This window comes from Pimephales promelas, chromosome 6, assembly GCF_988280905.1.
Source record: "Pimephales promelas chromosome 6, fPimPro1.hap1.1, whole genome shotgun sequence".
In the NCBI taxonomy this organism is placed as follows: Eukaryota; Metazoa; Chordata; class Actinopteri; order Cypriniformes; family Leuciscidae; genus Pimephales; species Pimephales promelas.
The window spans coordinates 853,281-879,512 of record NC_142774.1 but is presented as its reverse complement, the minus strand read 5'-3'; the positions used below and the strand labels follow the sequence as shown (position 1 = coordinate 879,512).

Here is a 26,232-nt window from a genome sequence, read left to right as displayed (position 1 = left end):
GCAGATAACTCTATGCTATAGAAATGAAGCACTGACCGTGTGTCTGCTGTAGAAGTGGCAGATAACTCTATGCTATAGAAATGAAGCACTGACCATATGTGTAAAGATGGCAGATAACTCTATGCTATAGAAATGAAGCACTGACCATATGTGTAAAGATGGCAGATAACTCTATGCTATAGAAATGAAGCAATGACCATATGTGTAAAGATGGAAGATAACTCTATGCTATAGAAATGAAGCACTGACCATATGTGTAAAGATGGCAGATAACTCTATGCTATAGAAATGAAGCACTGACCGTGTGTGTAAAGATGGCAGATAACTCTATGCTATAGAAATGAAGCACTGACCGTGTGTCTGCTGTAGAAGTGGCAGATAACTCTATGCTATAGAAATGAAGCACTGACCATATGTGTAAAGATGGCAGATAACTCTATGCTATAGAAATGAAGCACTGACCATATGTGTAAAGATGGCAGATAACTCTATGCTATAGAAATGAAGCACTGACCATATGTGTAAAGATGGCAGATAACTCTATGCTATAGAAATGAAGCACTGACCATATGTGTAAAGATGGCAGATAACTCTATGCTATAGAAATGAAGCACTGACCGTGTGTCTGCTGTAGAGGTGGCAGATAACTCTATGCTATAGAAATGAAGCACTGACCGTGTGTCTGCTGTAGAGGTGGAAGATAACTCTATGCTATAGAAATGAAGCACTGACCGTGTGTCTGCTGTAGAGGTGGAAGATAACTCTATGCTATAGAAATGAAGCACTGACCGTGTGTCTGCTGTAGAGGTGGAAGATAACTCTATGCTATAGAAATGAAGCACTGACTGTGTGTGTAAAGATGGCAGATAACTCTATGCTATAGAAATGAAGCACTGACCGTGTGTGTAAAGATGGCAGATAACTCTATGCTATAGAAATGAAGCACTGACCGTGTGTGTAAAGATGGCAGATAACTCTATGCTATAGAAATGAAGCACTGACCGTGTGTCTCCTGTAGAAGTGGCAGATAACTCTATGCTATAGAAATGAAGCACTGACCATATGTGTAAAGATGGCAGATAACTCTATGCTATAGAAATGAAGCACTGACCATATGTGTAAAGATGGCAGATAACTCTATGCTATAGAAATGAAGCACTGACCATATGTGTAAAGATGGAAGATAACTCTATGCTATAGAAATGAAGCACTGACCATATGTGTAAAGATGGCAGATAACTCTATGCTATAGAAATGAAGCACTGACCATATGTGTAAAGATGGCAGATAACTCTATGCTATAGAAATGAAGCACTGACCATATGTGTAAAGATGGCAGATAACTCTATGCTATAGAAATTAAGCACTGACCGGGTGTCTGCTGTAGAGATGGAAGATAACTCTATGCTATAGAAATGAAGCACTGACCGTGTGTCTGCTGTAGAGATGGAAGATAACTCTATGCTATAGAAATGAAGCACTGACCATATGTGTAAAGATGGCAGATAACTCTATGCTATAGAAATGAAGCACTGACCGTGTGTCTGCTGTAGAGGTGGAAGATAACTCTATGCTATAGAAATGAAGCACTGACCGTGTGTCTGCTGTAGAGGTGGAAGATAACTCTATGCTATAGAAATGAAGCACTGACCGTGTGTGTAAAGATGGCAGATAACTCTATGCTATAGAAATGAAGCACTGACCGTGTGTCTGCTGTAGAAGTGGCAGATAACTCTATGCTATAGAAATGAAGCACTGACCATATGTGTAAAGATGGCAGATAACTCTATGCTATAGAAATGAAGCACTGACCATATGTGTAAAGATGGCAGATAACTCTATGCTATAGAAATGAAGCACTGACCATATGTGTAAAGATGGAAGATAACTCTATGCTATAGAAATGAAGCACTGACCATATGTGTAAAGATGGCAGATAACTCTATGCTATAGAAATGAAGCACTGACCGTGTGTGTAAAGATGGCAGATAACTCTATGCTATAGAAATGAAGCACTGACCGTGTGTCTGCTGTAGAAGTGGCAGATAACTCTATGCTATAGAAATGAAGCACTGACCATATGTGTAAAGATGGCAGATAACTCTATGCTATAGAAATGAAGCACTGACCATATGTGTAAAGATGGCAGATAACTCTATGCTATAGAAATGAAGCACTGACCATATGTGTAAAGATGGCAGATAACTCTATGCTATAGAAATGAAGCACTGACCATATGTGTAAAGATGGCAGATAACTCTATGCTATAGAAATGAAGCACTGACCGTGTGTCTGCTGTAGAGGTGGCAGATAACTCTATGCTATAGAAATGAAGCACTGACCGTGTGTCTGCTGTAGAGGTGGAAGATAACTCTATGCTATAGAAATGAAGCACTGACCGTGTGTCTGCTGTAGAGGTGGAAGATAACTCTATGCTATAGAAATGAAGCACTGACCGTGTGTCTGCTGTAGAGGTGGAAGATAACTCTATGCTATAGAAATGAAGCACTGACCGTGTGTGTAAAGATGGCAGATAACTCTATGCTATAGAAATGAAGCACTGACCGTGTGTGTAAAGATGGCAGATAACTCTATGCTATAGAAATGAAGCACTGACCGTGTGTGTAAAGATGGCAGATAACTCTATGCTATAGAAATGAAGCACTGACCGTGTGTCTCCTGTAGAAGTGGCAGATAACTCTATGCTATAGAAATGAAGCACTGACCATATGTGTAAAGATGGCAGATAACTCTATGCTATAGAAATGAAGCACTGACCATATGTGTAAAGATGGCAGATAACTCTATGCTATAGAAATGAAGCACTGACCATATGTGTAAAGATGGAAGATAACTCTATGCTATAGAAATGAAGCACTGACCATATGTGTAAAGATGGCAGATAACTCTATGCTATAGAAATGAAGCACTGACCATATGTGTAAAGATGGCAGATAACTCTATGCTATAGAAATGAAGCACTGACCATATGTGTAAAGATGGCAGATAACTCTATGCTATAGAAATGAAGCACTGACCATATGTGTAAAGATGGCAGATAACTCTATGCTATAGAAATGAAGCACTGACCGTGTGTCTGCTGTAGAGGTGGCAGATAACTCTATGCTATAGAAATGAAGCACTGACCGTGTGTCTGCTGTAGAGGTGGAAGATAACTCTATGCTATAGAAATGAAGCACTGACCGTGTGTCTGCTGTAGAGGTGGAAGATAACTCTATGCTATAGAAATGAAGCACTGACCGTGTGTCTGCTGTAGAGGTGGAAGATAACTCTATGCTATAGAAATGAAGCACTGACCGTGTGTGTAAAGATGGCAGATAACTCTATGCTATAGAAATGAAGCACTGACCGTGTGTGTAAAGATGGCAGATAACTCTATGCTATAGAAATGAAGCACTGACCGTGTGTCTGCTGTAGAAGTGGCAGATAACTCTATGCTATAGAAATGAAGCACTGACCGTGTCTGCTGTAGAGGTGGCAGATAACTCTATGCTATAGAAATGAAGCACTGACCGTGTGTCTGCTGTAGAGATGGCAGATAACTCTATGCTATAGAAATGAAGCACTGACCGTGTGTGTAAAGATGGCAGATAACTCTATGCTATAGAAATGAAGCACTGACCGTGTGTGTAAAGATGGCAGATAACTCTATGCTATAGAAATGAAGCACTGACCGTGTGTGTAAAGATGGCAGATAACTCTATGCTATAGAAATGAAGCACTGACCGTGTGTCTGCTGTAGAAGTGGCAGATAACTCTATGCAATAGAAATGAAGCACTGACCGTGTGTCTGCTGTAGAGGTGGAAGATAACTCTATGCAATAGAAATGAAGCACTGACCGTGTGTCTGCTGTAGAAGTGGCAGATAACTCTATGCAATAGAAATGAAGCACTGACCGTGTGTCTGCTGTAGAAGTGGCAGATAACTCTATGCAATAGAAATGAAGCACTGACCATGTGTCTGCTGTAGAGGCTGTAGAGGTGGCAGATGCAGCCCGCCTCGAGGATCACGCCGAGCAGCGCCGCCGCCAGCAGCAGGTTCATGAGCTGGAGCCGCGGGACGTCCTGCCTGCCGCTCGCCTGGCTCGGGAACGCCTGGCTGTCCACCACGAACACCTGAGGAATGCGCTTCTTCTCGCCCGTGTCCGGCATGCTGACGCCACAGCACTGAGCTAACCAGACTCACTCTCCTCCATGCACTCACTGCATCCTCAGCGACAGCACAGCTCACACACCTGCATCTGAGGGAATGAGAGAGATATAGTGTGTGTGTGTGCGAGAGAGTGTGTGTGTGAGAGAGAGAGAGAGAGAGAGAGAGAGAGAGTAGGGAGGGGTTCAACAAGGGACAGAAACTAGGATGAGGAAGTGCTGCTGTCTAATGATAAATCATCCGTCACTTCATCTGTACGCACGTCTTCTGTTGCGGTTCTCTATTTATATTGCTCAACTTTGCAATATGAAAAAAGTAAAAAAAAAAATCATACAAAATCATATTGTACAAAAAGTAACAATATTCTACTTATCAGAAACTTAACTTACAATAACAATAGCCTACTTGATTACAAAAAAATTAATGTATTTAATTTTATAGACTTTATTCAATACACTAGTTATTGAATAAAATAACTTTGTATTATTGTTACTTAAAAAGACAATATCTTTTATGTAACATCATTAGAGCCACTGAAGTACCGAACAGGAACAACCTGATGTTGAGTAATTTCATTTCTCCAAATATATGATGAAATGTTGAGTCCTGATATCACACTGCGCTTGTTTGTTTGTGTGTGTGTGTGTGTGTGTGTGTGTGTGTGTGTGTAGGAAAGAGAAGCCGATGCAAGAAGATATGCACACATATAAAGACAATCCGGAAAAAGTTGAAACAAATAGGGTGACCACAGGTGCAACTGCTTATCTGATGACCTAGAGTCTAGTGCACACACTCACTCACACACACACACACACACACACACTGAGCTGAGAGTTCCGGTGCTCAGATGTAAGGATGCAGTGAGACAGGAAACAGTTGCACACAAGCTGACCATGAATCATTTCTGAACACACACGCACACACACACACACCTGCCCTCATGAAACTGAACAATAGCTGAACTCTATTAATAATGGTGATAACAAATATAATACATTTACATTTATTATTTTATCTGAGGATTCGAACCCGGGTCTCTCACACCAAAGGCATGTGTCTCACCCACTGCGCCATCACACCCACCAAAAGCTTACAAATTGTAGAGAATGAATTTCAGAAGATTATGTAGTGGTTCAATGCCAATAGATATCAGCAAAAAATAAATGTATGATATCTTGTAGTAAAAAAAAAATATGTTGAAACGTCATTGATTATTAAACGGATTAGAAATTAAAAGGGCACATGAGATTTTTATTCATACAACTAAAAACTCTGACATTTGATGAATTAACCTTCTAAAAATCGTGTATAAGGCTAATTTGGAAAGTTTACCAAACAATTTGCACCAAAAAAAAAAAAAATCACCAAGAGGAAAAGTATTTATGAGCTAAAAGGTACAGTCTTGAAGTCCATTTATGTGGTTAAGAAGTTTGTTAAATTATCAATGTTGCAGAAATATAATACTGCGGAGTAGCAGAGAAGCAACTGATTGTCAGATTTATTATTTTCCACACAGATGCACGTGTCGTTAATCCGCAGGACTAAACCTATGGACTAAACGAGATGGTTTAACTCTGCCGCCATCTAGCGAAAACAGATCATATTAGTGTGTAAAATAATATCCGATTAAATACTGAACTGCTGTCTGAAGTGTGAACTAGCCTGTATTTTACCAATATCTATAATTTGTTATATTAAAATGGTTTATAAAGTTAATCTTATCTATAATTGCTTGATGTTTATTATGATTACACGATTCAATGATAATATTAAAAAGTTTCGACGCCATGGTTTTACGCCGCATGTGTAAAACGCGAGTCCCTGCGCGCTGATTGGCTGCCGCGTGGACACTCGGTGAGCTCTGATTGGCTGAGAGCGAAAGTTAGGCTACGGAAGCGGAACACATCCGTCACTGGACGGACGGGGGGGTTTAACTGGTTTTTCTGCAAAAACTCCGCCACAAACACCGTTTAAAAGGCTCTTTCTGTGACAAAACAGCATGGATGATGTGCGGAGGTTGTGTGTGTCTCTGCTCGCGGTGTTTATCGGCGTGGTGAACGCGTTCAGTCCCACAGACAGCGAGTTCACGTTCCTGCTGCCCGCCGCCAGTAAAGAGTGCTTCTACCAGAGCGCCGTCCTCAACGGCAGCATCGAGATCGAGTACCAGGTAACGTTACATCTCTAACTGTCAATATATACATGTAACGTTAACGTTACATCAGTACCTGTGAATATACACGGACGCTTTCAGGACTTTAGATCACGTTCTGGAGAGGTTTTCCTCAAAGTTATGAGGCAAACGTTCTTCCTGTGACGTCAAAATAACGTTAATATTATCAAAATGTTCTCTCAAAAACATGAGGTAACACTTTATTTTTGATTAATATTACTCGGTATTTAAATATAGAATTACACTGTAATAATGACACCTCAAAATAAAATGTATTTATAACATTTTATCAGAACTGTAACGATAAATACGTATGGTTTAAAAGTCTATAATAATATTGCTTTATAATAAGTGTCAAGCCTTACATGTCTTTATCAGTTAAACTACAGGGTGTGAGCTCAGCTGTTTGTTTATCGTGGTGGCCTGTTGTGTGTCCTGCCTCACATCCGTGATCAAATGATAATCATATTCAGTCAACAGTCACAAATATGATTCTCCTAGTTTTTCTTTTATTATAGATTAAAAAAAAAGTGAATTTTGTTTACCTGTACAACTGTGATGGGATGTTGTGGTTGTTAAGGAATTCTGAGTGGTTGCTAGGGTATGCAGCAGGTAAAGGAGGATATGACGTTGTTCCCTCAGGTGATCGCAGGAGCAGGTATGGATGTGGACTTCTCCGTCGTCTCTCCCGAGGGGATGTACCTGGTCTCGGAGTTTCGCCGTTCTGATGGCGTTCACATGTGAGTGTTCGCATTTCCCTCACTCCACATTTATGTCTGGGCATCACACTATGGTAGTTGAATATGACGATTAGCTAGTACTACGGTGTTTATTACCACCTCATCATACATAGTTGTACCATAGAGCTGCCACCGTAGTCTTCGAAAGGGTTCTCACAGAACCTGCTGCTTTACTGTCGGCTTTCTACGTAAACGCGCGCGCTACGCCATTACGTTATAACTAAAATAACATATTTTTCATTACACTTCTCTGCGTCTCACATTTGTAAAAGCAAAAACCAGTTCTGTGTGAATCTCCCCTCAAGGAATACAAGTACAGTAATTGCACAGGAGTTCATCGTCGTATCAGAACGATTGGCGTTCCTGTTCCTGTTGTTTCCTCGCCTGTGATTGGTCCGTTGTGTTTTCAGGGTGGAGCCCACAGAGGCGGGAGATTATCAGATCTGCTTCGACAACACCTTCAGCAGGTTTTCCGAGAAGATGGTCTTCTTCGAGGTCATCCTGGACAACCCGTCCAATGACGCGGGAGCGGACGACGAGTGGGCGGGGCTAGGAGAACCAGAGAGCCTATTGGAGTACAAGCTGGACGACATAAAGGTGTCACATGTTTATATAGCGTTGAGTTTTGAACTATTATTCTTAGTGAAATTTAATTCGCTCTATGGGCAACATCTAATCATCTTTAATTTAATTTTTAAGTTTAAGTAAGAGTAATGTTTACAGTAATTAACTTGCAACTGAAGTCTATGTGTACACACAAATTAGTCTTGAGAATTGTTTATTTGATCAGTGAACTTATCAATTAGGCTATTTAATTTAAAAAATCAGTGTGAAAAATTCTGGTTCCCTAGATAGGCGTTATTAACTTTAAACAGATTTATTTTAGTATAATTTATGTACTATTATGCTTCTTTTTAATATTTAAATTTGATTTATTTTTATTTTTTAATAATATTTAAATTTGATTTTTTTTGTTTATTTTAGCAATTTTGTTATTTTTAGTACTTTTTTAAAATAGTTTAATAAATCTAAAGTTTAAGTTTCCGCTTCTATATTTATTTTTTTAATGTAAGCTTTATTTCAATGACTTTACATTGACCAAGCAAAATAGAATTTCTTATATTTTTCACCATGTTTATGTTTATTTTTGGTTGTAATATGGCCCGGACAAGTTTTCATGATATTTAATAGATCTTCAATGGTATTTGACTATGTAAGCTGGTTTCTTCAATGTAATTTCGACTATATTCAGACTTAGAATTGCAAGACAAACTCGCAATTGCAAAAAATAGAAATAAAATTATAATTATTAAAAAAAATTTTTACAAATTTGCGCCTTTCTCAGAATTGCATGTTCATATCTCACAATTTGGATTGACAAAAAAAAAAAAAAGTCGTAATTCTGAGAAAGTCACAATCACGTTTTTGATATTTTGATTGTTATGCGGTGGTGGAAACCAGCTTCCATGTTTAACCCGAAGTATAAAACGCAATAACCTGGGGTTTCTCGCGGCAGGAGTCCATGGAGGCGGTCCACCGGCGTCTGGAGCGCAGTCGTCAGATGCAGACGGTCCTGCGCGCGTTCGAGGCTCGCGACCGAAACCTGCTGGAGGACAACCTGTGGCGGGTCTCCTTCTGGTCCTGTGTCAACATGCTGATCATGCTGAGCGTCGCGCTCACTCAGGTCTACACCGTCCGGCGGCTGTTCGACGACAAGCGGAGAGTCTGCTCCTAACACACACACACACACACGCTCGTGTGTCGAGGCCCGAGACCAGGCGGAGACCGCCGTGCCTTTAGATGGAGTAGACGCTTTCCTATTGGACGATCCTTCGTGGCGTTTCCGGGTGCCTGTGAAGTTCAGTCGCGCAGTCGAATACCGAACTGCTGATCATCATCATCATCATCATCATCGTATCAGACCAAACCAATCGTCTGATCGCTTGAGGACGCAAGACTTCACATTTCTGTCCATTTCATGTCTTCCTGTCATAGTTTTGTCACTTTGTTTTTTTTTTTTTGTCCTGTCATTTCATAATGAGATGATGGCGTTTGGGACAGCGTTACCGTTTGCAAAGGGAATCTTCTGTACAGCCTTTTAAGACTTTTACACAATAAACAAATAAAACGGGTCATATGTTTGTACGTGGTGTCGCTAGTGTTCAATGATCAGGTCAGATCAACAGAACAGCACATTTTATCAACTCTGTTTACATAGAGACCTTCGTATTTAACCGCTCGATTCATTCATGGATAGAAATTCAGTACAAATCTGGTTTAATTTGGAAATGCGTCACATTTACGAAGCTTCATGTCAGTAATGAAGACAATCGCATCCATTTCACACTGAATATCCGAGGGACAAGAAATCAAAGCAGTCGCTTAACAAATTGCCCTTTTATTCTTATAATCACTGCATTACGATACGTTTGCTTTTGTTCGCAGTCCTTGCGAAAGGTCATGAAAGAGAAACAATGAAGGAGTGAAGAACCAATGAAAGGTCACGCCTCCGGTTAGTCACATGATGTATAAAAGTGTTCAAGTAGAAACATCCATAAACTGCTGTAGTTGAAGAGGAATAAGACTCTTATTGTGGGAAAGTGTTGACACTCGACGGCTGCAGAAGCGAGCGTAGTTTAGTGTGTTACACACACACACACACACGCATAACAGCGTTAATGTGTCGAGCGGTAAAGTGCTGAACGTTAGAGGAGATCATGTGATCATGCGTCATCATTATAAACACAATACAGAGGAGGAGTGTTGAAGAGGTTCAGTCGTCTGTGTGTGTGTGTGTGTGTGTGTGTACGTGACGATGATGTCATGCGTTTAAGTGTTGCTTGTTCTCCCAACAACGGAAATGTTTATCGAAACAAATCATTATTACTACAACTACTACTTAAAGTGTATCAAAAATCATCTCTCAATCAAATTTTGAGTTGACGTCCTTATTTGCACTTGTGTGTGTGTGTGTGCATATTAGTTACTGTGTGTATTAGTGTGTTTGCTTTGGCAGTGTGTGAGTTGAAAGTGTCTCAGTCCAGCAGAGACGGTTCTGACGGTCTGATGATCGTGGGCCGGTTTGGAGCCGCTGGAGGTCTCCTGCTACACACACACACACACACACACGAAAACACATCATGGTATTGCTGCACTATGAAATCAGTTTAGCCAGTTTTAATTGTTCAAGATTCTGTTTAAATGGATAAATAAATCAATAAGAATTTTCAATTAACTGAATTACATTTTGAATACAATTTATTAAAACATAATACATTTTTAGAGTTCTATGACAACCCAAATTCTGTTATTTTCATTTTTTCTGGATTCCATTTTTTTCTTCAGTTTTTGTTCATAATTCGGTGTTAATGGCTAAATTAGATTTTAGTAATCAATAACCAGCGCAATTTGAAATCATGACATTGATACAATTTAACAATAAGTTGCTAGAAGTTTAACAAAAATTTAAGTATTTTAGGGCCATATGAAATCGGTTTCATTTTCCTCAGTTTCTGTTTTTTTTTAAATATATATTTCTGGATTCCATTTGAATGATCTAATTCAATTGTAATAACCATTAAGCCTTTCTAATTAATTTAAATGTTTATATTTTGAGATTCGATTTAAATATTATTTAATTATATATAATATAAATATAATTTTTTCCTAAATTGTTATTTTTCTGGATTCCATTATAATGTTTTATTTAGGATGTAATAATCAATAAGCATGTATAATTAATTGAATTTATAAAACTTTAACAATTTGATTAAAAACAATTCCAATAATGAATTCCTTATGGAGTTATGGACCTGTTTTAATTCTTCTGGATTTATGATTTAACACAAATATATTATCAGAAACGAAGGCATAAAAAGTCAGCCAATTAGAGAGTCTTACTACGAATAATCCGTGCCTCATGAATATGTTATGGAACTTGACATGTGATCTAATTAATATTCATAAGCCTTCATTATAGAGGCAACTGGAAGTTAATAAAGGTGTGTGGTGTTTGAGGAGGGTGTTGGGCGTACCTGGGGATGCCGGGCGGCAGAGCGGGCGGCACGCGTGCGGGGCGGGACGGCACCTGAGGGGGCGGAGCCAGCGGGTCCAGAGCGCCGGCGGGCCTGTACGGCACCGGAGGAGCCCCGAACGCAGGCGAGGGGTTCAGCGGCGGCGGGGCCGGCGGGCCGGGGGTGGAGCCGCGCACGGCAGGGGGCCGGCCGGGGGGCGGAGCCACGCCTGACGACGGCTTCCGCTGAGACGGGGGACTGAGAAACATCGCCGTTAGGATCAGAGCAGTCACAGGGTTATTAGATCTGACTGAGATACAAACATGAACAGTTAAGCCAAGCTTTCCTAAGTTTGGGAATATCCCTGATTTGACACATGATGCTTGTACACTACCAGTCAAAGGGTTTGGATTGGTAAATCCAAGGTGACTTAGGAAACCCTGGCTTAACTGTTCATGTGTAGATCTCGTGTGTGAAGGCTGTTAGAGTACCTGGGGTCGGTGTGTATCCAGGTGTCGTCCACCGGAGGCGGGACCGGTGCTGATATGGTGCTGGTGCTGATGTCCCCGATGATGAGCAGCGCCTCCTTGAGCGCGTGATACATGCGGAGCATCTCGTCTCGCCGCTGCGCCTGATCCGCCGACTCCTCCATCAGACTGTTCTGATCGCCCGACGAGTACAGGTACGCCAGCAGCTCCGAGTGGATGAAATCCTTCGCCTGACACACACACACACACACCGGATCAGCCCGGCTTCAACACGCCTGACTGGATCCAATGAACCCCCAAACTAATTGTGAAAAACTCCCAAAAACAATATATATATATAAACCTCATTAGTCCAACACAAACAAAACATAAATTAAACAAAATAATAGAAACAATTAAAATAAAACCAAATAAAATTAATAAACCCTGAAAGTCCTTAAGAAATTAAAACATAAAAATAAAAAAATACTAATTAATAAATAAACATCAGAACTCCAACACAAAGAATTTATAGTCTTAATAAAAAATACATAAATATAATAAATCTCAAATAATCCAATGCTAAAAACAAATATTAATATTAAAAATTATAAAAAATAAATAATCCCCAAAAGTCCTTGAAATAAATCATATTAAATCAAAACTCCAACACAAAATACATAAAACAAAACATTAAATAAACCTCAAAACTCCAACTCAAAAAAACAGATACAAACCAGCCCGAAACAAAAGAATGAATGACAACAAAAAACTCCAATGCAAAAAAAAACTCCTGAAACATCTAAAACTAAAAATACTAAATATAAACAAATAAAAGTTAAAAAAACAAAACCCAAACCCCAATGCCACAGAAAAGGAAAAAGCGAAGTACCTTCTGTGATTGACAGGTGAATAAGACATGTGATCAGTATAAGATGATGGCGTAAGCCCCGCCCACACTCACGCTGTTGATCATCAGGTGCATGATGGCCTTGGGCATCAGGTCTCGGATGCTCTTGTTGACGATGCCGATGTAGGAGTCCACCAGGTTTCGGATGGTCTCCACTTGCCGCTCCAGCTGAGGGTCCATGGAGAGAGAGTCGGCCGCCACCCCGTCCCCGTTCTCCACCTGGAAACAGACCAGAGTCAGCGTGACAGTCACTGAGACTGATGTGCGTTTGAGACTCAGGTGAGACACAGGTGAGATGAGACTCAGGTAAGACGAGACTCGGGTAAGATGAGACTCGGGTAAGATGAGACTTGGGCAAGACACAGGTGAGGTGAGACTCAGGTAAGACATGGGCGAGACAAGACTCAGGTGAGACTCAGGTAAGACATAGGCGAGACGAGACTCCGGTAAGACATAGGCGAGACGAGACACAGGTGAGGTGAGACTCAGGTGAGATGAGACTCAGGTAAGACGAGACACAGGTAAGACACAGGTGAGATGAGACTCAGGTAAGATGAGACTCAGGTAAGACACAGGTGAGGTGAGACACAGGTGAGACAAGACTTAGGTAAGACACAAGTGAGACAGGGTGAGGTGAGAGAGTGAGGTGAGACAGGGTGAGGTGAGACGAGACTAAGGTAAGACACAAATGAGACAGGGTGAGGTGAGACACAGGTGAGATGAGACTCAGGTAAGACACAGGTGAGACGAGACTCAAGTAAGATACAAGTGAGACAAGGTGAGGTGAGACGAGACTCAGGTGAGACAGGGTGAGGTGAGACACAGGTGAGACTCAGGTAAGACAGGGTGAGGTGAGATGAGACTCAAGTAAGAAACAAGTGAGACAAGGTGAGGTGAGACTCAGGTAAGACAGGTGAGACAGGGTGAGGTGAGACGAGACTCAGGTGAGACAGGGTGAGGTGAGACGAGACTCAGGTGAGACAGGGTGAGGTGAGACGAGACTCAGGTGAGACAGGTGAGACAGGATGAGGTGAGACACAGGTAAGACACAGGTGAGACAGGGTGAGGTGAGACAGGGTGAGGTGAGACGAGACTCAGGTGAGACAGGGTGAGACAGGATGAGGTGAGACACAGGTAAGACACAGGTGAGACAGGGTGAGGTGAGACAGTCACCTGGTCTTTCTCGGGATAGACTCCCGCTCGCAGGAAAGAGGCCTTCCAGCTGTCCACATCTTCCTGAGTGTCGCAGGCCAGCTCGATCTGACGCAGGTCTTTATACACATTCCTGAAATCACAACATCACACATTAAATCATCAATGATTTGTAACTAAGGCTACGTTCACACTGTCGATGGATTCGATCTAAAATTACTGATGTCCACACTGTGTATCGCAACACATCCGATTAGTGTGTCCGTGCAGCTCTTCCGTTTCTGGAATATGTGCATCGGTTACTATGGCAATGCAGTGCGTCGGTAGGTTTAAACACATGCATGTGCGTGATAATTGACCCACACTCGGATGTGAACCGAGCACAAACATAGACTCAGCCGCACCTCTGCTCGGTGTTGAAGATGGCAAAGGTGTGTTTGGTGGACATGAACCCTTTCTCAACGTCTCGCAGCTTCAGGTTATCCAGAGGCAGCATGAACTTCTTCTCTTTCTCCTGGAAAACACACACACAGGGATTGTTTTCACAAAAGATGATGAATAAAGATCTAAACACACACACACACACACACACCTCCTCATCCTTGTACCAGGACAGGGACTCTGCGGTCAGGATGAACCAGTAGTCCTTGGACCCGCCCTTCATGATGCTGATGTTGATGGTCAGCCAACCGCGTCGGATCACCTGAAGCGAGGGAAGGGACTATGTTAATGAGGCGAAGGAACAGACCAATCGGCAGCTGGTTGAGTGTGTGAATGATGTCGTACCTGGTTGGGCATCGCCCTCTTCTTACTGACCGCCGCGCTCCGCTGCTGCGCGCTGAAACACACTGCTGTTAGACTGAATCAGGTCAAAGGTCAACAGGGGTCAGAGGTCAACAAGGGTCAGAAGTCACTCACTTGGCAAAACCGATGAAGTCCTCGTGGTTTGTGTTGATGTAGGAGAGCTCGATGTCGATCAGCAGCATCACCTGCAACACACACACATGAATAAATACACAAACATAAATATATATATTAATGTTACATAAAGAAAATAATGAAGCAGTAAATAACAGGAGGGAGGTTTCCGCACACACACACCTGGTCTTTAGTTTTGCTCTCTCTCTCTCTGACGTATGTGGTGACGATTCTCTCCGTCTCTTCTCTCAGCTGAGGATACGAGTTCAACTACGACACAAACACACACTGAGAGCGGCAGCAGGAACACGGATGAGTAGGACTGCATGCGGACCTGAACCGATGTGTGTTTGACGGCGAATGTGATGTGTGTGATTAGTAAATATAATCCCCACAAAGCAAAAACAAACACAAGCTGAGCTCATCCACCACAGACAAACACTGAACTTTACAGGGACTGGATTTGATTGGTTAAGGGATCTGTCAATCAAAGACTGGTCGGTTACAGGACTGGATTTGATTGGGTAAAAGATCTGTCAAAGACGGTTCGGTTACAGGACTGGATGTGATTGGGTAAGGGATCTGTCAATCAAAGACTGGTCGGTTACAGGACTGGATTTGATTGGTTATAAGATATGTCAATCAAAGAGGGTTTGGTTACAGGCCTGGATGTGATTGGTTATAAGATCTGTCAATCAAAGAGGGTTTGGTTACAGAACTGGATTTGATTGGGTAAAAGATCTGTCAAAGACTGGTCGGTTACAGGACTGGATGTGATTGGTTATGAGATATGTCAATCAAAGACAGTTTGGTTACAGGACTGGATGTGATTGGGTAAGGGATCTGTCAATCAAAGACTGTTCGGTTACAGGACTGGATTTGATTGGTTAAGAGATCCGTCAATCAAAGACGGTTCGGTTACAGGACTGGATTTGATTGGTTAAGAGATACGTCAATCAATGAGGGTTTGGTTACAGGACTAGATTTGATTGGGTAAGGGATCTGTCAGTCAAAGACTGGTCGGTTACAGGACTGGATTTGATTGGGTACAGCATCTGTCAATCAAAGACGGTTCGGTTACAGGCCTGGATTTGATTGGTTATGAGATCTGTCAATCAAAGACGGTTTGGTTTCAGGACTGGATTGGATTGGTTACGGGATCTGTCAGAAACGGTCATGTTTTACCTTCTCGGTGCACTTGAGGATGAGCGTTGCGAGTTCAGACACCACCAGGTCTACACACTTGAGACACGGCTCCTTCAGTTTAACAATCTGCTTTTTCACTATGGCCTCAAAGGCCAGGTCAGGGGTGAACAGCCCCGTCCTGGAGGATCATGGGACAGCGCAGGTGTTATTTGGGGGGATAATTAAGGGCACAATAAGGAAAAAGTGGACAGGTGGATGAAAACACAACGAGGAGTACTTCCTCGTTCCTAAAGGAGACGCTTTCTGGAACCGCAGCTCTTTAACCCGCTAGTCGTGGTTTTCTAACACTATTTGAGTGTTAACGGGACCGTTTCGTGTCAGATTGTATGGCTGATGTGAAATGTAATTGACAAGCCGAGCAGTTTTAGTCATTTCTTTATTGAAGTAGTCAGCCAATCAGCCTGAAGCAGCATGGCTAGCGTGTTTTTGCTTTGCGGAGCCGTTAGCGTGACATGCTCAGGCGTCTCTCCGTCTACCTTCAGTGTGCACTGCCTGACCGTATTGATGAGCTCCTGGATGACCAGGTCAATGCACTTGAGGCACGGCTCCTTCAGCTTGATCAGCTGCTTTTTCACGATGGCCTCGAAGGCCATGTCAGGGGTGAACAGCCCCGTCCTGAGGTCACACACACACACACACACACACGGTCAAACAGAGTAAAACCATGCCGTGTGTGATTACAGAAACCATGACTCTAATGAGCCGGTGCGTTTACTGAGATGGTCAAATATCAGCATTAAGTGCATGTTGAATATGTGTGGTGTATCTGTGCTCTTCGGTCTGCGATTTCTGACCGTACATTTTTACGTTTATATGATATAAAAATCTTGGTAAAGTTTTGGCACTTGCTATGTAATCACACAAAAAATCATGAACATCTTTAGAACAGGTTAAATGCTCCTGTATTAAATATTCACACTTGAGCTGCTCGCGGTCAGAAACGAGCGCAGTGGAAGTGAATGAGAGTTTCCTCTAGTGGAAGCGTTCGGTACTGCAGCCGAACACACTCTCACTGAACACACACTTATGGATTTTCTTGCAGTTTTAGAGTAAAATGTCTTTTTGAAAATATAGATTTCATACACAAATTTAAAATAGTATTTTTGATAAAACATTCGATTTAACCAAAAATTCTATTTATTTCGTTTTTAAAATTTCATTTTCAGGTCTATGGTCAAAAAGTGAATAAATGGATTATAAACACAGCGTAAATATAATTTAGTACCATAAAATCCCCTAAAAATACAAAATATTAAATAAAAAAACATTATCGAACTAAAATATAGTACATTCCTTTCATTGAAATATAAATAAAATTCAGTCATTTTTGACCGATACGCGAAGAGCACCCGAGTTAAACAGTTCTAATGTTAAAGAGGTTAAAGCATGTGTGATATAGGAGTTTAATAACTGAGAGAATGATGTCCGTGTGTTCTTGCCTGACTCCATGAATGTTCTTGATGGCGTAACTGATCTCTCTCCTCAACTCCTTCTCATCAAACTCCATCTAAACACACACACACACGTTTATCTACTGTGTTATGGGATTAAAAGGAAATGTTTGGCTGAAAATGTAACTTTCACTATTATATCAGCGCTGCACGATTCTGGATGATGTAAGAATCACGATTGTTTGGTTTAAAATAGAGATCATGCCATTAAACATGTCATTTACTAGAGGTTCAGACAAAATGTTAATTGTCTATTTGGTTGAGTGAATGATTCAATGACTCACTCATAAAGGCTTCACTTGTTTCATTACTGAATGAATCAGCGTTTTTGATCGAATCTCTTGAATTGATGATTAAATGACGTCATTTTCTAAGTCAGTTGTCGCCACCTACTGGTGTAATCATGTAATACTTTTTATTTGAAGCATTAAGTTTTTGCTCTATTCTGATCACTACCGTAGACAGCAGTGTTTATATCCCAACTATAAACTTTAATGCCCATAACTTTACATTACCCAGCACATCTTGTAGATCAGCTAGTGAGACTTCAGCGAAAGCAAACACAGTGAAACCTGGAGTAAACGAGGCTAGCGTACCTTAACGAGCTCGAAGGGGAAGCGCTCGTGGAAGATGCGGTTGATTCGCGCGCCGCCGGAGAGCTCAAGCGTGTCCACCTGATCGCCAGAGCCCTCGATACGCTTCTCGAAGTCCACGCCGAACTGCTGCACCATCCTACACACACACACACAGTAGTTTAATGCATGTGGTCTCCTCTATTCACACTCATTTCTGTCTATAATGTGATCTGATGATGCGTGACTCACTGCAGCAGGGCTTTGGTCTTGCGCGCGGGGTCGTCCGGCTTGAAGCTCTTGTACTCGTCCACCTCTTTCTCCAGGGACAGCAGCTGACTCTGCAGTTTGCTGCGCAGCGCCGGCAGGGTGTCGCGGATGTGGTTCGTCAGTTGCTGGAAACGGGACAAATACAAACGGTGTGCTTAAAGTTTGACTTTAATAACTGTAGTTAGTGTGTAATGTTGCTGTTTGAGCATAAACAACATCTGCAGAGTTACGACGCTCAACGCAAAGGGAGAGATTCGCTTTTAAAGAAATCTCTTTTAAAGGGACACTCCACGTTTATGGAAATAGGCTCATTTTACCTCTCCCCCAGAGTTAAACAGTTGGGTTTTACCGTTTTCTAATGTATTCAGACGATTTTCTGATATTCAGAAGAATATCGGTAACCAGACAGTTTCTGGTCTCATTGACTTCCATAGTATATTTTTTTCCTACTATGCAAGTCAATGAGACCAGAAACTGTTTGGTTACTGATATTCTTCTAAATATCAGAAAATCGTCTGAATACGTTAGAAAACGGTAAAACCCAACTGTTTAACTCTGGGGGAAAGGTAAAATTAGCCTATTTCCAAAAAAAAAAAAAAGTGGAGTATCCCATTAAAGGACTACAACAAACGGCTGATAGGAACTACACGAGCTTCCTCCCTGGCTAGTGACATCACAAACCCTAAAATTTACATAAACCCGCCCCCGGGAACATGATTATCAAGACAGAATATGCTAATCAATGATTGTTGTTGTCACTTCTTGAGTCTCTCCATCTTCCTGACTCACACACACACACACACACACACACACACACCTGGTTGAGTGTCTTCTGCAGGTACGGTGTGCCCATGCGCTCCGCTATGTGTCTGTACGCCGGATGGGACAGGAAGAACTTTCTCTCGGCCGCCAGAGCCACTCGGATGTCCTTTCTGCCGTCGATGTCCTTCTGACTGCGGTTCACCACACCGATATAACCTACACACACACATTCATCACAGAACATCATTATGAGGAAAACTGGAATATATCATTTGTAAATAAATCAGTGTTTCCATCCCGTGTGTTCAACAGAGTATGTGAGCGGAGTGGAGCGGCAACAATTTCCCCTCCACGCTCCAAGCATTATATAATCACTCCGCTCCAGCTCCGCTCCGGGTTCACCATTTACCGCTCCCGCTCCACTCCTCGCTCACTGATATCAGAAACACCGCTCCGTGTTCGCTCCCCAAGGAAATTCCGAATAAAGTATTTAAGTATGCTTTAAAATCTCACAAAATGTCTCCTCATCATAATAGATACATAGGCATAGTAAATAAATAAAAAAAAAAACAACGTTAGGAGAATAGTTGCAATGTTGTTTATTGGATTTGGATAGTGTGCAAACTTTTCCTATGACATGATATGCTTATTACATCAGCATTATAAATTAAATATCATTGCTGCTTTTTTCAGAGCACATTTTGTTTGGAAAGAAGAAAATAACTACGTTTTCATCAGTTATTTATCTACGGGTCGCTACATTTCTCACAGATTCATGCTCATTTAAAATCAAATACTGACAGATAGCCGACTGATTACATTTGTTTGAATGCAATGCATTAGTGAGAAAGCGATTGCGTTGGTGAATAAGTGTTACCTGTTTAAAATGTGCTTTCACCCCGCCCGATCCAGCGCCCCATCTCATGAAAGTGCGTAGGCTATCTATTTATTTCTCGTGGGCATACGCACTTATGGCAAGAACGCACTTTATACCCATCCTGACCAAGGGGTTTAGTGTGCGTCATTTGCACGCACAAACAATTTTTTGGCATATAATAATAGGCACGAGAAATAAAATGTGTGCTATAGATTCGCACTTTCATGAGATCGTGGTGCCCGCTCATATTCAGTACAGGCTTGATAACTATAACCTCCCGCAGCCACTCATGTCCATCGGCGTCATCATAACCCTCACATTTTTTTCTGATTTGAGTGATCCATCTGTATCATGCTAGCGTAATGTGTTTAACACGTGAATCCTTACTAAAAATGCAGTTCTATAATGAGCCGTTGGCATGAATTGTCCTCGTGATAGAGCGGTAGTGGAGCGCGCTCGGAGCGAGTGAAAACCACGACGCTCCGACTTTAAAAAAATCCGCTCCGCGCTCCATTCAAAATCATGCCGCTCCACTCCTCGCTCCGCTCCCACTCCACTCCGCTCACATACTCTGGTGTTCAAGAGAACCGAATCATCACTTCCTGCGAAACTGGATCAATATATCAGTAATAAACCGTTTCTCCTCCATCATAAACGAGTGTGTGTCGAGCGCTGTGGTGTTCTCTGGCGTTCGGGAACACACCCGTGTGTGTGTGAGACGCTTCTGGAGGGAATACACCAGATGATTCTGATCACACACTTCCGACTCCAGCGTTTCAGAAACACCAAACCAATATCAGAGACGCTGCGACGCCATTGGTCCACTGCCTACTCCAGTTATCCAATCACAGTACAGTACTTCTTCGCTAAATTTTGCCATAGTAGTTTATGCTAATTTCCATCCAGTGATTTTTTTAAATGTAATATCCCAAAATTTGCATAAAAAGTGGTGGATGGAAACATTATTACATACCATTATAGTTTTTGTCAATATGCATTAGCGTCGGCCCCCTCTTTCAATGTGAATGATGTCAGAGTTGATTCATGGGAGTGGGCGGAGCTAATGAGATGTTTAGTCGTGTTTTGCTTGTTCGACTCTCTGATTGGTGGAATTGTCCGTCTATCATCATGGGTAATGGTCGTGGTATTTTAAAAACAAGCTGAAATAGCACAGGCTAACGGCATTAGCAGAAGCAGTAACGGCTTATACGTTAGTGTTTATATGGGGAAAATTGATTTAGTTGCCCTCAATTAGCTTTTATTTCTATGATGTCTTTTCATTTTAGTTAACAGTTTAGTAATTTTGTTGTGTTTTTCTACATTTTTAGTTTAATTTTAGTTATTTTATTACATCAAATTACACTAAATGAACATGAGAAATGTTGCCTTGGAAACTAGCTGAAAGAATATAAGTTTAAGTTTTTCATATTACTCATTATGTAGAAGATATTTGTGTTGGTGTTGGTGTGATTTCCCATGAGGCCATGCGTGCGCACCTCTGCGCAGCGGCAGTAGCTTGTTCTCCAGGATGTCTCTGGCGTCCGTTCCTTCATCCATCAGGTCCAGTTTGGTCATCACGCCGATGGTGCGAAGACCTGCAGGCCAGAGGTCAGAGGTCAGCTATGTGAATGTAAAGTGAACGCTCCGTTGGAACGTTACTTTTGAATGTTCTCGGAAACATTTAAAAAAATCTCAAGTCAGAAATAAAACTATACAGGGTTTGTACAGAAACTGTCAAATTAAATTCCAGGACTTTCAGGGACTTTTCAAGCACTACTTATTTGGTTTTCAAGGACTTCAATCAGAGATCTCACTGATCAAACTTTATTATCTTTAAAATCGCTTTCCTTATTAAACGACCCCTGTGTGACACATAACACTTCATGAACGGACACTGGGAGAGGGTTTGTTCGCGTCCAGCGCCTCACCCTGAGGATCGACCTCTTTGCTGATCTTCAGCGCGTCGGAGTTGGCGAGGTCGGTGTTGGCGGGCGTGACGGCCAGGATCAGGCAGTTCTCTCTGGAGATGAACTGCAGCAGCATGTCTCTGAACACACACACACACACACACAGTCAGTGGCTGCGTTTACATGCACAGCTTCTGTTTCAGTCGGACTGAACTAATTGTGATTGATGAATCTGAGTGTAGTGTTTATATTACATGAGCGCTGAACGTGTGATCGGGTCGATGTGTGTTTTTATAGGTCACACTCTTCAAATCTATCTGAGCATCATAACTATTCTCCTGGACTGGTTCTTTATTTGATTTAAACAGCAGACTTAATATTTATCCATATCTGGTCATAATTTGGAGACGATATTATTGTATATATTATATATATTGGCTATTTCTACTACATTACACTATTTCTACATTACGCTATTTCTACATCATTATTCTATTTCTAAACTATGTCATCGCGCCATTTCTACGTCATTATGCTATCTGTACGTCATCGCGCCATTTCTACATCATCACGCAATTTTTACATTGCGCTATTTGTACGTCATCAAGCCATTTCCACGTCATCGCGCAATTTCTACATCATAGCGCCATATCTACGTCATCACACTATTTCTACGTCATCGCAAAATTTCTACGTGATAGAGCTATTTCCACGTCATCACGCTATTTCCACGTAATCGCACAATTTCCATGTCATAGCGCTATTTCTACGTCATCACGCTATTTCTTCATCATTACGCTATTTCCACGTCATCGCGCAATTTCTACATCATAGCGCCATATCTACGTCATCACGCTATTTCCACGTCACCAGCTATTTCCACATAATCGCACAATTTCCCCGTGATAGCGCTTTTCCACGTCATCGCGCAATTTCTACATCATAGCGCCATATCTACGTCATCACGCTATTTTCACGTCATCACGCTATTTCCACGTAATCGCACAATTTCCACGTGATAGCGCTATTTCCACGTCATAGCGCTATTTCTACATCATTACGCTATTTCAATTACGTCGTTGCACATGCGAAGTCCTTTTAGTTTCGTTTTTTAATCCTTCCCTTTAATAAACCTTCCCTTTCAATCGGATCGAAATCTCATTGGGACCGAGCTCAATCGGGTCGGTTAAGGCGTTTACATGAAGGCTTTCAGTCCGACTGGGTGGATTATTCGTATGGATGTAAACGTAGCCCTTGTTTCAACCAGGTCCTGTAGGCCATCAGACCCACAGCTCTTACCGGATCTGGAACTCGATGTCCGTCGGCTGGTCTCCCACCGCCACCTTCGTCATGCCGGGGAGATCGATCAGCGTCAGGTTCAGGACTGAGAGAGAGCAACGGTTCGAAGCGTCATTATGTTGATTCAGATCAGATCAATAACTGTGTTGCTTTTGGAAAGTGAGATTAATACGGTTTAAATTTCCTTATAATCCTATAAATACACAGCCACACATAACGTGTCATGGATATGTGACGTTTAACTGCAGCAACGACAGAGAGAGAGTTTATTGTGGAAGAGTGAGATGAGGTTACCGTTCGGCGAGTAGACGCGCAGGTTGATGGGCACCGGAGAGATTCCTTTATTGGATCCGGTGAGTCGCTCCGTCTCGGCCTCGATCTCCAGCCGAACCTCATCAAAATCTGTGAACTTACGGCTCTTACAGTGCAGGAACTCGGCGTATTCTGGAGGAACAGAGAGAGATCGCTGGAGAATCATCAAAAGTTATTGATTGTAAGAATTTTTATTTTCTGTATTCATTTTAATTTTAGTTCTTTAGTGATTTTGTTCTTATATATTATACACTAGTGTTTAGTGTTTTATTGTTTTTGAAAGAAGCCACTTTGGCTCAGCAAGGATAAACCTGCAGTAAAAACAGTGAAATATTATTACTATTTAAAATAAATATTTTCTAAGTGAATATATTGTAAGATGTCATTTATTCCTGTGATGCAAAGCTGAATTTTCAGCATCATCATTCTGCATTATTGCAATATTGTGATTTTTGGGCATGACGTAAATTAACACAGGTAATCATTGCGACGGTTGGAAAAGCGTGAACACGCCTTGAGTGTGAGAGACTGGATGTTCAGGAGGTGTGATGCGTGTTTTACCTGCTTTACTGTTGACTAGCTGGAGAATCAGAGGCCTGCGGGTGACGATGCCGGATCCTCGCGGGAGAAAGTCTCTGAATGACACAGACACACAGACGGATGAACATCTCTATGGATTAAAACATCAACTTTTTGTTTTCTTGTGGTTTAACACATTAGAAGATTTTTAGCAAAAAACTGTCCTTTCACAGTGAAGGGTTGAATCATTTATGAAAAGACATCATAATAATTCTCTGGTTCATCAAAGTACTGAAAACACACACCACAAGAAGAGGAAATATTGTTTGTTTCACTTCCCAGACCAAAGCCTCCATGAATATACATATATAGAAGCGTACACATATGTGTGCGTGTGTCTTCCTGTTGCTAGAGCAGGAATCCTGAAGATGTCAAGTCCACACACGCTGAAATCTGTCTCAATCACGCAGTTAGATGTGGTTTGATCTTCTTAGTGTACCATTCAGACACAGAAATCAACACATTTGAGCCTCTGAAGGATGAAGACACTCATGATCTGCAGTACAGATCCCACCTTCATTCACTCACACGCAGTCCTTCCAAACCCACATGCTCTCATTTTCCCTATAAAATGGCACATATGGACTTTTGTGGTGCTTTTGGAGTACGACATGGTGGTCACTCACTATGAATTATTGTTGTTGTATGGAAAAGATCCTCATGAAATGTCTTAAAACATCCAAATAAAAATGGGTGTGTAACAACATAAAGGTCCGTAAATGATCCTCATTCACTTCCATTGCATTTCTTTCCACTCTATGGAAGTCAATGGGGTCCAATTGTTTGGTCACCCATATTCTTCAAGATTTATATTTTTTGTGTTCCAGCAGAAGGAAATTCAGGTTTAGAATAACAATTTTTGAGTGAACTATCCCTTTAAGGGCCGTTCACACCAACAACACTAACTATGCCTTTAAATACCGGGATTCTGATTGGCTGTCAATATTTGTATTGTTTATCAACTAAAAAAAAAAATGGAGAAAGTGGTTCCGAACAATGTCGTTCCTCTGTGCTGTTACCAATCTATATTTCGATAGTTCTTGCTGTGAACGGCCCATGTACTTTTTTTTAACTATCACTTTTAGAGCACAGCAAGAGTCTGAAATCCACCCAAAAATAAATTCTGTCATCATTTACTCACCATCAAGTTGTTGCAAACCTGTATGAGTTTCTTTCTTCTGCTTAAGAAAGAAAAAGATATTTTGAAGGAAGATATTTTGAAGAACGATTGTAACTTTGCATGGCACCAGTATTTTTTTTTCTACTATGGAAGTCAATGGTGCCAAACACTGTTCCAATCGTTCTTCAAAATATCTTCCCAGATAGCACAAAGGTATTGGTATCTGAAAGACGTATTTTTAAGAGTGTTTGCTGCTATCTGGGTTCCTTTGTGTTATGCAGAAGAAAGAAACACATACAGGTTTGTTTGCAATAACTTGAGGGTGAGTAAATGATGACAGAATTTTCATATTTGGGTGGAGTATCCCTTTAATCTTTGACTAGCAGACATTCTGATCACTGAACGCCTCAACGGATCATTAGGGCACACATTTTCAAGTTCAAGTACATTTTCTCTCAAATTGAAATAAGTATTTTGACACAAAATACAGTGGTTTATCATGTAGAAGCCGCAAGGTCACCAGCTGCCTAGGAAGTTACCGAGCTCTTCCCGATATTAATATAAGCGCTCTGTTTATGTGTTCTTGCCGCTTTAAATGCTCGAGAGCTGGATTCTGATTGGCTGTCAATATTTTGTATCAGCTGAACAAAAAACCGTTGATTTCACCGTTGAAGTGAATCCAATACGATATCGTTACTCTGTGCTGCTGTTACCGGTCTATATTTCGATCTAGTTTTAGATTTTGGTGTGAACTGGCCTTTAATGTTAATTTTTGAGTTAACTATCACTTTTAGAGTACAGCAACACTATGAAATGGTTAATTTTTTACTAGACATTCTGAATGCTGAACGCGTCAACGGATCATTTGAGTTTAATGGTGCGGCACATATTTTGAAGTTCAGGTAACGTTACATTTTTCTCTTAAATTGAAATAAGTATTTGTCGTATTTCAGTGTTGTTTACACAAAAGACTGTGTTTTGTCATATAAAAGCCGCACGCTCACCTGCCTACGAAGTTCTCCAGCACCGAGCTCTTCCCGGCGCTCTGGCCGCCCACCACCGCGATCTGCGGCAGCTCCAGGTTACAGCTCTGGCCGATGGAGCTGAAGGCGTCCTGAAGTTTATTAATCAGGGGAATCAAGTCCTCCATCCCGCGGTTCCCCATGACTAGCTTCGGTCAAACCCCAGAGAAACTCAACTGATCACTTCATAACTCGCTGACTCAAAATAAACCGCTTTAACACTAACAAAACCGACGCAAAATTCCAGTTGTCAGACAGAGAGAAACACGAAGGCAGGCAGAAAGTTTTCCTATCCGGTCAGCAGACCACCATAA

The 26,232-nt window shown here is 41.5% G+C and overlaps 3 protein-coding genes across 7 annotated transcripts in view; 1 reads left to right on the top strand and 2 right to left on the bottom strand.

Annotated features, from left to right (window-relative positions):
* The window catches only part of tnfsf14b (TNF superfamily member 14b), a 14,585-nt gene extending 7,569 nt beyond the window's left edge, over positions 1–7,016 (bottom strand). The window contains exons 1-2 of the mRNA XM_039683850.2: positions 6,887–7,016; positions 3,976–4,262 (exon numbers count right to left, since the gene is read on the bottom strand). Of these exons, the coding sequence (XP_039539784.2) occupies positions 3,976–4,173 (198 nt within the window). The 5' untranslated portion in view covers positions 4,174–4,262; positions 6,887–7,016. The remainder of the gene's footprint in view (positions 1–3,975; positions 4,263–6,886) is intronic.
* Positions 6,040–9,226, top strand: tmed1b (transmembrane p24 trafficking protein 1b). The gene is made up of 4 exons (XM_039683840.2): positions 6,040–6,338; positions 6,984–7,081; positions 7,492–7,678; positions 8,598–9,226. The coding sequence occupies exons 1-4, from the start codon at positions 6,171–6,173 to the stop codon at positions 8,814–8,816; spliced, it is 672 nt and encodes a 223-aa protein (XP_039539774.2). The 5' UTR covers positions 6,040–6,170; the 3' UTR covers positions 8,817–9,226.
* Positions 9,086–26,232, bottom strand: LOC120487565 (dynamin-2). 5 transcript variants are annotated; one of them, XM_039683784.2, is made up of 21 exons: positions 25,901–26,232; positions 23,759–23,832; positions 23,180–23,329; positions 22,886–22,970; positions 21,608–21,726; positions 21,176–21,274; positions 18,858–19,018; positions 18,023–18,165; positions 17,795–17,930; positions 17,187–17,254; positions 15,727–15,865; positions 14,725–14,811; positions 14,542–14,612; positions 14,410–14,461; positions 14,216–14,326; positions 14,028–14,137; positions 13,645–13,756; positions 12,526–12,690; positions 11,586–11,812; positions 11,116–11,352; positions 9,086–10,186 (listed from the first exon to the last, which is right to left on the bottom strand). In XM_039683784.2, the coding sequence occupies exons 1-21, from the start codon at positions 26,059–26,061 to the stop codon at positions 10,117–10,119; spliced, it is 2,577 nt and encodes an 858-aa protein (XP_039539718.2). In that variant the 5' UTR covers positions 26,062–26,232; the 3' UTR covers positions 9,086–10,116. The 5 variants fall into 5 exon arrangements, with proteins under 5 accessions (XP_039539718.2, XP_039539737.2, XP_039539710.2 ...); XM_039683803.2 differs by having other exon boundaries at positions 9,086–10,183; XM_039683776.2 differs by lacking the exon at positions 15,727–15,865 and adding an exon at positions 16,224–16,362 and having other exon boundaries at positions 25,901–26,231.

Excerpts from the sequence above, each read along its gene's own strand:
- LOC120487565 (XM_039683784.2), bottom strand. The coding sequence starts at position 26,061 with ATGGGGAACCGCGGGATGGAGGACTTGATTCCCCTGATTAATAAACTT. Across the intron at positions 19,019-21,175 it reads GCTACTGCCGCTGCGCAGAG|GTTATATCGGTGTGGTGAAC; the intron begins GTGCGCACGCAT and ends GTGTGTGTGTAG. Across the intron at positions 10,187-11,115 it reads CTGCCGCCCGGCATCCCCAG|CAGGAGACCTCCAGCGGCTC; the intron begins GTACGCCCAACA and ends GTGTGTGTGTAG.
- tmed1b (XM_039683840.2), top strand. The coding sequence starts at position 6,171 with ATGGATGATGTGCGGAGGTTGTGTGTGTCTCTGCTCGCGGTGTTTATC. Across the intron at positions 6,339-6,983 it reads GCATCGAGATCGAGTACCAG|GTGATCGCAGGAGCAGGTAT; the intron begins GTAACGTTACAT and ends TTGTTCCCTCAG. Across the intron at positions 7,082-7,491 it reads CGTTCTGATGGCGTTCACAT|GGTGGAGCCCACAGAGGCGG; the intron begins GTGAGTGTTCGC and ends TTGTGTTTTCAG.